Source organism: Vespa crabro, chromosome 2, assembly GCF_910589235.1.
Source record: "Vespa crabro chromosome 2, iyVesCrab1.2, whole genome shotgun sequence".
NCBI lineage: Eukaryota > Metazoa > Arthropoda > Insecta > Hymenoptera > Vespidae > Vespa > Vespa crabro.
The window spans coordinates 7127999-7140498 of NC_060956.1; the positions used below are offsets into that span (position 1 = coordinate 7127999).

Genomic DNA, 12500 nt, shown 5'->3' on the forward strand with positions numbered 1-12500 from the left:
TTTTTGTTGATTTTTCTTTTTTCTCTTTTTCGATTTTTTTTCTCTTCGTTTCTTTTTTTTTTTTTCTTTATCGGACAAAAAGGTCCCTCGGAATATCTGTAAAATGAAAAAGATTTCGCGATGATCTGCGCGAATCCGAGGTAAAGAATGATAACAATGTTAGAGGACGATGGTGATTACGATGACTATGAAATTTTGGTTTTGTTTGTTTTTTTTTGTTTTTTTTTCTATTCTTTTTCCTTTTTTTTTGTTTTTTTTTTCTTCGAAGAAAAAGATATTCACGTAATATGCATTAATAATCTTCTTCTCCTTTAACGAGGGATAATCAAATAGATTAAAGTCTCTATTTGATTCTTAAATGATTGCGGCGATGTCTTCTCTCCTTCCTCAGCAATGATATGCATAGAAGATGGAGGCCAAGAGCCAAAACACTCCGGACCCGTAGAACCTGGAGTCTGTACCATCGACTCCGTTTCTACCGGGTCGTTTGCGTTTTGATTTCGATTTGGCCCGTCGTTTGCGAGAATAGATCGCGTTCGTCGCGTTCGTCGGTGATTCGACGTTGCAGTAACTCAGATCGCAGCAACTTATGCAGATCTGTAACGAATGAAATTCATCGAGTTTTTTTTAACTTTCGAATATTTTCCACCTTTCTCTTTTTTTTCTACATATTTTTTTTTTTATTTTTTTTTTTTATCTCTATCGCGGAATGTCGAAGTAGATATTGTGTATCTCGCACCTGCTGCGTGTCGACCGGAATACAACCGACGGAGGATGGGCCGCATTCTGCGCTACTTGCACAGCTTTTGCTCACCTGTGGCAGAAAAGTTTTAAAAGATTGAAATAAGTAACTTTTATTTCGACCTAACTTTTAAATGAGCCATTCAAATAATCTATGTTAGGGAAACGGGTAATGGGACTTTGTTAATTGTTAACTTCGAACTTTGCCGAGAGTTGTTAAACGATCGAAACGATTTAGAGAATCTCGAGTAAGAAACATAGCCAGGGTAAAAGATAAATAGATAAATAAATAAATAGAGAGAGAGAGAGAGAGAGAGAGAGAGAGAGAGAGAGAGAGAGAATGAGATAGAAATAAAAGTGAAGTAAAATAAATTAGTCGATAAAGTATCTAGTAAGAACGTAATAAAAACATGATATAATGTTTCAACCATTTCGGAAGGGACCATTCGTTTTTAGGTATCATGGTGGAGATAGAATGAGTTGGTAGGGTCAAGTAGAAAATGAAATTTGCTTGCCAAGACGCTGTTCCCTCGGCTATCCAAAATGTGCAGGGATCGGCAGAAGTCACGGCCACCCGCCGGACATGGTGTATCTATTGCCCATTCGTTGCACATCTGTGAAAAAGATACGAGTATTAAGTAGCTATTAAAGAAAAAGTGATGAAAAAAAGAAAATTTCATTGGAACAGAGGATATATCATGATGATATTATATTTTAAGTCTTACAAGTTTACATTATTTATTATGTTCGTATAATACCTATTTAAATATTTGCAAATAATTATAATATTAATTATAACAATAATTGAAAAGAGAGAGAAGAAGAAAAAAGAGAGAGAGAGTGAGAGAGAGGGAGAGAGAAAAGGGACAAATTCACAGAATGCCCTTGGAATCCGCTTTTAATTATTCATATCTCTTATTCTTTTCTCTCTCTTTTTTTCTCTCTCTCTCTCTCTCTCTCTCTTTCTCTATTTTCTTTTTCTTTTTTTTCCTTTCTCTTTTATTTTCTTTTTTACTTTGATGAAAAATTACGAGAAGGAACGAAAGTGAAGAATCGCAGCGCGCAAAGGAAAAACGGCGCGGCGCGTCGTAGGCAAGTAAGCGACGACTAGACTAGCTCTTTTGTGTTTTCTGAATGGTACGTCCGAATAGAATATTCAATGAGACGATAATTTAAGCGAGGGTTTGGACGGGGTAATGGAGCGAGCTATGTATATGCATATATAAATACATTACTACCACAGTGTAAATACAGCGCCGGGTATGTGTGTACGTTTTACACGAGCGTTAGATATATTTTTTGGCGTTCAGTTTTTTCGGAAACGGAAAGGCTTGTGTACCGACGTGTGCGGAATTTATTCTGCCCGACGAAAGCACTCGGTGCAATCTACTCGGCTATAATTTCGTGTTTCCGATCGCCGATAGAAGAATCGCCAACTGGACTGATATTGGCAATTCTCCCTCGAGACAACTTGAGCGAAATAGAGAAAGGGAAAAAGGGAAAGATAGATAGATGGAGAGAGAGAGAGAGAGAGAGAGAGAGAGAGAGAGAGAGAGAGAGAGAGAGAGAGAGAGAGAGAAAGAGAGAAAGAGTAGTAGCAGTAGTAGTAATAGGAAATTGAGAGATAGAGAAAGAGAGAAGAGGTTTTGAAGCAAGAAGAAAGAAGGAAAGAGTTTAAAAGAAGTCGAAATCGATGCCACGACTTTCCTTCGATTTGGACGAAATTGTGCCTCCAAGCTGGCACACGATCGAGGTATTAGGGACTCTTAAAGGAGAGTTTAATGGACTCGTCGATACCTGGTTGTCGCTGACGTTGACGCAAGTGTAGCACGTTAGACCTGAAACAATGGAAAAGAGATAGACGATGAGGAAGCGTTTATTAGATTATTTCTTTTTTAAGATATATCTACGTTTTTTCCTTTCTTTTTTCTTCTTCTTTTTTTTTTTTTTTTTTTTCTTATATCATATGAAATTTGTCGTCAAAATGTATCGAAAGAAAAATAATTTTCTATATATTCTTTTTCAAGAAAATCAAATCCGTTTTATTTTAAAAACAAATTATCTTTCGTATATATACAAACAGATTATATATATGTATATATATATGTATATATATAAGTTATTAATTTGATACATTTTATCAAATATATCGTCAAAATGTATTTAAAAAAAATAATTTTTCTTTTTCTTTTTACAAGAAAAACAAATATATACAATTTTTAAAATAATTCATTTAATAAGTAAATAATTATTTTTGTCAATTACCGTTCATATAAACGTATAAATATATATATATATATATATATATATATATATATATATATATCAGTTATTAATTTGATACATAACACCTGCTCGTTCAGTTTTCAACCATCGCGATCGATTCTGTCGTGTTATACTCGCGCGTTGGACCTTTGTTAATCCTCTCGTAACTAACGCTTAACGGGAATAAAAAAGAGGATCACACATATATCTATCTATCTTATCGTATAGGATCGTTCAAAGCAAATAGTAGAATTTCGCAGAACTTTAAACTCCCAGTATTGAAGGTGAGTTTAGAACGACGCGACGGGTGCTCTGCTACCGCTATTTGTTCGATCGTTTCTCTTCCAACATCTCGATTTTCTTTCGACAATCAATCCTCTGGTAGTTCAAACTTTCGATAATATAAAGTCGACAGGCAAACTAGAGTATGAGGAAGAAGCATGTTCTCCTTCGAAATAGAAATGGGCCACGAAGTTTGGGACATTTTTCGGAACAATGGCGTGTCCTATCGTTTAGAATTATATAGAACTTAAATATATATATATATATATATATATATATATATATATATATATATATATATATATATATATATATAAAGCCTTAATCTATGTGTTCGCAATTTCTCAAAAACTCCGACTATTTTTGTCCGATCCAGATGAAATTTTATATAACTTCTTTTTAGGATTCGACGGAAAATTTAGGCTACTTAACTTGCGGAAATATTAGCTATAAAACTGGATACAAGGTTTTAAACGAGCGAAAGAAAGAGAGAGAGAAAGAGAGAAGGTCGATATACGGCTGACATGTAGTAAAAGAGGTCGAGGCAAGTTGATATGTTTTCCAGTTTTTAATTTTTACAACAATTTAGTATTTGCCAAAGCGTAATTCTTCGTTATCGTGGTTGTTCGCTAAAAACGTAAAAAAATATAGTAAAGCATATTAAAGTAATAACATACCGGTTAAAGTAGATGTTTAAATTGCATTTTACCTTTTGCAACACAAAGTTTCGCTTTTTTTAATAAATAATTATGTGTAGCATCAATTAAATTGAAATGTTTTATACCCAGATGGAACGTTAGTTTTTCCTCGTAAAAGTACAGTCCAATTAAATGACCGTCCAAAATGCCAAACGAAATATTAAATATTTATTTTTTTTTGTTTATTATTTTGTTCATTATATTTGTAATCTTTTACGTCCCTCGATAACAAATTTAACTCTGTTTATTAAAAGTTGTAATATAGCTTAAAATAATATTGTGTGTACTCATTAGATTTGTTTTTTGCTGTTCTCTACATTGTTATTAAAAAGAAGAAACAAAATGGTTCCGTTTAAAAAAGTCAGGGTGATCTTACATTCTTATCAATAAAAAAAAAAGGTTTTAGACCTTAAAAATCATGGTCATCATTACTTGAACAAACCTTATATACATATACATATATAATTATAATTAAAATATAATTATCAGACTTGAGTTATATTAAAAAAAGTGTAGGTATTATAATTTAATTAAAATTTTGAATATTACATTTAATTTTAGTATTCTGCTACTAGTTTATAGAAATTCGTTAAAAAAAAAAATGAATGATTATTAGTCATTTATTTTATTATTAGTTTTGTGTCTATTTCTTTCAAAATTATATATTAACAATGAAAAAAAAGTATTCGACAAAGCATTTCATTTTTTAATAACAAGATCATTAAGAAATTACATTAATGAGATTATTATTCGTAAAAAAGATGAAAAAAATATATATATATATCTCTCAGAAATCAGCACTATATGACTTTTATATTTTATTTGAACTAATTTCTATAAAGTTGTTTATGCATATTTCATTATTTATAACAATAAATTATTAGGATTGATAAATTACGCATCATTATGTGGCTGCATATGTGCGAAAATTCAAAATGAGAGGAGTAGTAATTGAGTAAATGCAAGAAGAAACGAGAGAAACGAAGAGAGAGAGAGAGAGAGGGAGAGAAAGAGAGAAATAGTATCGCGTTCTGCGCATGTGTAACAATCGTCATTTGTTCCATTGTTCCAACATTTCCACCACTTCTCATTACGATCTGTTAGGTAGTTTGGTTTTCTTTATTGACGCGTTACTTGGTTTGCTTGCTAACCATTAAAATGAAATTCTCGGGGATCCAACAACAAACGTGTTGCGTGGTAAACTTAAGTCAAAAATTATTCACGTTCGTTTACAATGTCAGACAATATCATAGTAACTCAGAGAAATAATATATCAGTTACATTTGAGCGTATTAGAACGTATTATCATGCGATTACGTAATTGCATTGAAATTAATTTCTACTTTAACGAATATATTACCTTTCCTCATAATAGAGTGTTATTTGTAAGAGTGAAAGTGACAAATTAACATTAGTGTTAGTTCGTTGCATTTTTTTGTCAAACTCTTCTCTTACATCGCATAATGTTTTGCACGTCTAAAAAAAAAAAAAAAAAGAAAAAAATAGCGCGTCTTAGTTTAATGTGCGTATAATATTAAATGTGTATCCTTTACGAGCATTATTTTTAAATTACGTAGATTCACAATAATTCTGGATTCTAATGAAAAGAGTAAATTCTTCGATGTCATTAGAGAATTTCGTAAATAGTTAATAGTAAGTATAATAATAAATTCTCTTAGATTGTCGTAAATTTAACAAATGATTGATAAATCATTTTTAAATATGGCAATTTATAAAAACGCATTAATGATATTTGTTGCATTATACCCAAATAATTATAGTCCTGCTTTTGTGGCCGTATAATTACTGCCGTATATTTACTGATCGTTAATAACAGATTTCTTAATAGGATAGGAAAGGATGTAACAAAATCAAATAGTGCTGAATAGGGCCGGACTGGGATAAAATAAAGTTAAATAGGACCGAATATGATCGAATAAGATTGCCGAAGATAACCGAAGATTGTTGAAGATAACCGAAAATATCCGAAGACCCTAGACAAAATCCCAGACAAAACTACAGACAAAACACCGGATGAAACCTCGGACAAAATCCCAAATAAAATCCCAAATACAATTCCATACTAAATCCTAGATAAAATTCTGAGCCAAGGAAAACCGAGTTTAACCGAATCCAACCGAATCTAACCGAGCTGAATGAAGTCGCCTAAAAGCATATGACTCGAATCATTCCGTCCGATCCGATCCGATCCGATTCGAGACGAACTAGATCCTACCTATCCGATCTGACTAGTCCTTTGTGGTTCTGTTCAGTCCTATTCGATCCTGTTCTATATCATCCATAGTTTGAACCTATTATGCTCTCTTCAGTCTTGTTCGGTCCTATTCGGTCTTATTATTTATTCGGATTCTATTATTCTCATTTTAGTCTTATTAGATTCTGCTTGAATATATTCAATCTTATCCGATCCTATTCATATTTACTCGATTCTATCCGATCATATTTATATTTACTCGATCCTATCCGATCCTATTCATATTTACTCGATCCTATTCAGTTCTATTCTGTCTTGTTCGATTTTATTTGATCCTACTCTGTCTCATTCGATCCTTTTGGACCCTATATATTCGAATATATTCGATCCTATTCAATACTGTTCGATCTTGTTCAGTCCTATTCTATTCTATTTGGTCCTATTCGATCCTGTTCGATCCTATTCAGTCCTGTTCGGCCCTATTCGGTCCTATTCGATCCTATTCAATCTTTTTCGATTTTATTTTATCCTCTCGTATCCTTTTTTGTTTTGTTCTGAAAATTGCTATTAACGATTGGTAAACCAGGGTTCTACTATTGCAAACTTAGTTGGTCGGCTATAAAAGCCGGAACCTATTGTTACCAAACTACTTAGCTGTAATTACTCTGATGAATTATTTTTAAGTGTCAATAACGTTTTTTTTTATAAGTTACCACGTTTATAAATGATTTACTAATTATTTATTAAATTTTACAACAATCGAAGATAATTAATCATTTTATTTATGAAATTCTTTGATGATATCAAAATATTTACTATTTTCGTGAATACTATGAATTTTCATGAATTTATCTAATTTAAAAATCGCTCGTAAACGATACCTTGGAAAATTATCAACACATCGATAATACGATTTAACGCTCTTTGTCGTTCTTCATTTTGTACGCAGGAAGTCTCATTATTAAAAAATATTTCTATAAAAAAAAAAAATATGTGAAGAATATAAATAAAATAACAAAACTTATGTACTTTATTTTCAAATGATTCATTAAGAAGTCAAACTAATTTGGAGTTATATAACGTTATATAGAACATTTTCAGATTGAGAAGTCGACAAGAATATTTACTTTATCTCCATGAGAACATTTATCTCCATGATTGAATGACAGTTGTTATTGTCGGCATACACATGCATACGTACGCTGTACTATCGTAATAAATAGTTAAACAATAAAATTAAAACATATAATACTGTTCGAGTTACGCATATCATAATGTTCAGATAATTTCAATGTATCAACTATCTTTCCGAAACAAATTGAGGAAATTGTGAAATACTGGTTACGCTAGAAATATATTGATTGAATGATTTTGTGATTGTCACTTGTGATTTGTAATCTGTGTTTTATGTTTCGTGCTCCATGTTCCATGTTTAGTATTCCGTATTCTGTGTTTCGTGTTCAGTATTTTCTATTCTGTATCCTGCAGTTCGTAGTCCGTTATTCTGTGTTCTTTGTAAACACGATGTTTTTACGGATCTGCATTTGAAATTTGGCCACGAGAAAATAATTATATTTCGTAAATTACAACGGTTTTCAATCTTCCGAACCACGGTCTATATCTTTTATCCACATTTTTTGCACTTTGTCACGAACAATCGATGATAGTACTTTAGCCAAGCGAGAAAATATTTACTTTATATTTCGAATTACGTATAATCTAAAGTAGTGCGAATTATCTTGATATATTATTACGAAAAAAAATAATATAAAAATGTTTTTTCAAATCTTAATTATCCATTATGCTCGACCTGGGGAATATATTAGTATATATATTTATCAGAGAGAAATAAAGAGAAAGAGAGAGAGATAAAAAGAGAAACGAAAAAGATTTATAAAAGGTTTTAGACGAATTATGTGTTATGTGAGATAAAAGAATAAACTCAAGCTAGTCGAACAAATCATAAGTCCATTTCATCTTCCCCTTTTATATATTTTTTCGAGAGTTCGAAAAGAAGTTCAGTTTCGTTCCATCTTTAGGTGCTTCGTTTTTCTCCTCTCGTTTTAAGTATCTTTCGGTATTGTGTACATATATAATATATATAAGTATATACTCACGATAGATGTCCTCCTCATCCGTGGCTATTCCCTTCAAACCGTTTTTTTGTTTCGTCTCCTCTTTCCCGTTTCCAGATTGGACGTTTCTGCCGCAAGTTTCCGCAGCCAGGAGCAACCCGACCATCACCCACGTGATCATTCCTCACATCTCTGTAAGCAACGATAGAGAAAATAGATCAAATAGATAGAGCTTCTTTGAATTTTCTTTCTTTTTTTCTTTTTTTTTTTGCTTTTTTTCCTTTTTTCTTTTTTTTTTTTTTTATTTATTTAAACAGCTATCATCTTGTAAGTCTATCTCATTTTTTTATCCTTTTATTTCTTAGATTTTTAATTTTATTGAAACTATATCATAATCGTAATCGTAATTGTCATTATCATCATTAACTCTTTATAACGTTTATTATTCTCTCGTATCACTTCCGATGACGTGTTAAAAGTATGAAAAAAAGTGCCTCTGAGATCGTAAAAAACGTGAGTTCATAGATTTTTCATCGGAACTATCGAACGATGGTATCGTAAAGTACACCCTACGTTATCGAGATTCCAAGGAGAAACTATTGGAATCCTTGGGGTTGACCGGAATTTAAAAATTAATAGAATAAATTTAGGGACACGCGTGCCAGCAGTTTAAACAAATTTCATTATCTACGTATGCAGCAGTTTTATTTCTCCAGGGAAAGAGAAAGAGAAAGAGAGAAATAGAAAGAAAGAAAGAGAGAAAGATTTTTTCTCTCTTCGCCATTGTCGTCGTAGTCGTGTACTATGAAAAATTAAATAAGTCATCTCTCGGTGTGTACATCTACTGTTAGGGTTGGAAAAACTTAGGGGAGAATACGACGAAGGAAAAATGACGGAAAAATAAAGGCTATAGGAAATGAAATAATTTCCTGTGGACCTCGAATAGACGTCCTTGGGTTTTCCCTCATAAATTTGCTTTCTCTCTTAGTGTACACGCGCGCGTGTGTATGTGTGTGTGTGTGTGTGTGTGTGTGTGTGTGTGTATTTGCATGTATATATGTATGTCGTAAAACGATGCACGAGGACGTAAGAGAATTTCCGGTTATTTTAACATATGTATGTATTTCTCAGGTTTAATCCTTCGCTTAACCTATTCGCTTATATTATATTCATCGAAGTATGTATGTATGTACACGATGCTAACTTAAGTAAGGAAATGGATAGTCTTGATCGGACATTTTACTACGAGAAAGTTTGCCAGTAAGGCGTGCCGTTGCACGGTTGTCCGCCCTTAAGCGTTGCCTTTACTAGCAAGAGGTAGAGAGTTAGAGTTCTCCTTGCTCTATACTATACCTACTTACGCGGCTAGAGGTTTTGAACATAGTAAGTTCAGAAATATAGTTTAGAGAGAGAGAGAGAGAGAGAGAGAGAGAGAGAGAGAGAGAGAGAGAGAGAGAGAGAGAGAGAAAGATGAATAATCGATAATACCTTTATCTTACATGGCATAGTTATTTCGAGTGATGTTAATAATTCCTAAATTCATCATCGAAATGTTATTAGAAAATAATAGAACCCATAAGCCTTGTTTAGAACAGATTAACTCGTTCCCTTAAGACTTTCGGTTAAACCGAAATTACAATTACTTGTTCCTTTTACGGTTATCCCTTGGACCTATCAAAGTGAAAATAGTCGAGGATACTGTGGTCGGTGATAAGGGAAACGTCTGTTGGAATGAAATTCGAGCGTATCTCGATAGATAGGGGAAAGTTGAAATCCGGATCAGAATAACTAGAGAGATGGAAAGAGAGAAATAGAGAAATAGAGAGAGAGAGAGAGAGAGAGAGAGAGAAAGAGAAAGAGATAGACAAACAGACAGAAAGACAGACAGATAGACAGGGAGGATCAGAAGGATAACTAGTTTTCGAACGAAGATCAAACTGATCGTTGGATTCGTCTTATTCCTAAATTATTATGGTCGGTCATCGAACGTGTAAAACATATTAGATGTTCCGTATCACGTCGTTTCTTCGGGTTCGTCCTTGAAACGTTGATTGGCCGCGAAATTAATCTTCCGATCGTTAGCAATCGAGCACGTCCTTCAGGTATTCCGAGTGGATAATCCTGATTTAACGATGATCAGAGTCAGTTACGAGATTCGCCCGGATTTACTCTTTGATCAGCCTCCATCTACGTGCTCGGGGTCGATCACTCGAAACTAATGAGATTGCCCGAATTAAAAGAGATCGATTGATTATGATTACAAAAAGGGAACAGACTCGACTATGGGGCTCGAATCGTTCGTGATTTCTCTCGTTTAAATTCACGCTTTGCGTCGTACGCGAGGGGAATTGATAGAAGAGTTAAATTGACTCGCTCGATCGTCCTAGACTGTGACGAATCAACCTAACCTTTTTCCTTTTTTTTTTTTTTTTCATCCGATTGGTACGACAACATAGAAGTTCTTTCTTCCTTCTCCGTTACCATTAAGATTCAATCTCTATTTTCTCTCGTACCTTTTTATTTCTTTTTCTTTCCTTCTTTGTTTGTTTCTCTTTTCTTTTTTCTTTTTTTTTTATTTTTTGTTCTTATTTTTTTGGGTTTTTTCTTTTTTATTCACGATCACGATGAAAAATATTTTTTTTCCCTTGTTCAATCGTCGAATCATTTCCCGTAACAAATCTTTTCGAACTCTAATCGCTTCTATCCTTTTCGAGGAAAGATACCGATACGGGCTTACCCGTTTATGGAACTAAGCAAATTTCACTTCGGACTTCGAAGCTCGACGAAGCGTGTTAGAAATCGAAAGAGAGAGAGAGAGAGAGAGGGAGAGAGGAAAGTGACCGATTGGACAAATCGGTGCACTTGAGTGACGTTCTTCGTCGATCGATAAGAATATCTAGCTTTTGGAATTTAGAAAGTTTCGATCCTACCCGTATCGAACTAGTAAACAAACTTTTCGAAATCGATAATAGCTAATCGATAAATTTGATCTAGTTACTTCATCTTTATCTTTATTCTCGATTTTCGATGGACTTACTCGTTTACCTCTCTCTTTCCCTTTCTCTCTCTCTCTCTCAATGAATTTACAATACTTATTCCTGTCTTGGAAAAGAAGGTGTGGAGAATCAATTGGGTCCGATTTGGGCCCGATATCATTTTCTCGAGTTGGAACGTGAAAAAGAATTTCGGCTAAATCAGTCGAGTGTGGACACCGATGGACATATGAATCGATAGTATTGAGACCAAAAGAGAGAGAGAGAGAGAGAAAGAGAGAGAGAGAGAGAGAGAGAGAAAACTTTCGATGGTAGGAACGTGCACGGCAGGTTGGTTCTTCGATGTCGATCAGAGTTCGATTCTACGAACCGATTGACCTATCACGTGCAGCTTTGGCTCTTCGTATTAAGGTTTCTGGTAGACTAGGAAGAGAAAGAGATAGATAGATAGATAGATAGATAGATAGATAGATATATAGATAGATAGATAGATAGATAGATAAAGAGAGAGACCAAGAGAGAGCAAGAGACATACAGAGATAAGGTCGAATCCTGGCTTCCTCCCTCGAGAGACAAAGATAGGTCCGTGGTCGATGTTCATGAGAACCGCTTTGCGGTGACACGGGACGCTTTAATCGACGTAATTAAACACGGCCAAACAGCCCGATCGAAGCTGCTAAAAGGGAAGTTGTTGTCCCTCGTGGACGGAAACTTTTATGAGGATCTGTCGCGGTAAAAGCTCCAGCCCTCCTGTTGTTTTTGTTCCCGTAGCAAGTCATTAGGAGTGCTTTCACTACCGAGGCTCACCTACGTTCCAGCGAAAAACGTACTTTCGCATCACGGCTTTTGTCACGTAACGTCCTGCAATTTATCTTCCCGAAGAATGAGAGAGAAAGAGAGAAAGAGAGAGAGAGAGGGAGAGAGAGAGAGGGAGAGAGAGAGAGAGAGAGAGAAGAAGCATTATCATATATGTATACCAAGTGTTAATTTTTATCGATTCATTTCTCACATGATTTTGCTCAAAGAATTTTAATTTTAATTTTTCTATCTTTCTCTCTCTCTTTTTCCTGTTTTTTTTTTTTTTTATTTTTTTTTCCCCCATACATATACATACCTTCTTTATTCATGAGAATAATTTAATTTCGACGAATATTCGTTGCAAACTCATGAACGCGTTTGAATATGACTTGGTCGTGTTTCAAAATTCAAGCGTCGACCGATCGATGAATGG

General features: G+C 33.9%; 1 protein-coding gene across 3 annotated transcripts in view; it reads right to left on the reverse strand.

Moving 5' to 3' along the window:
- Positions 1 to 12500, reverse strand: part of LOC124422376 — a 42800-nt gene that overhangs the window by 2590 nt on the left and 27710 nt on the right. For all 3 annotated transcript variants that reach the window (XM_046958744.1, XM_046958743.1, XM_046958746.1), the window contains 5 exons: positions 8319 to 8468; positions 2539 to 2579; positions 1257 to 1355; positions 740 to 814; positions 1 to 597 (listed from right to left, as the gene is read on the reverse strand). The exon at positions 1 to 597 is cut by the window's left edge and continues 2590 nt beyond it. In XM_046958744.1, the coding sequence (XP_046814700.1) occupies positions 388 to 597; positions 740 to 814; positions 1257 to 1355; positions 2539 to 2579; positions 8319 to 8457 (564 nt within the window). In that variant the 5' untranslated portion in view covers positions 8458 to 8468 and the 3' untranslated portion in view covers positions 1 to 387. The remainder of the gene's footprint in view (positions 598 to 739; positions 815 to 1256; positions 1356 to 2538; positions 2580 to 8318; positions 8469 to 12500) is intronic.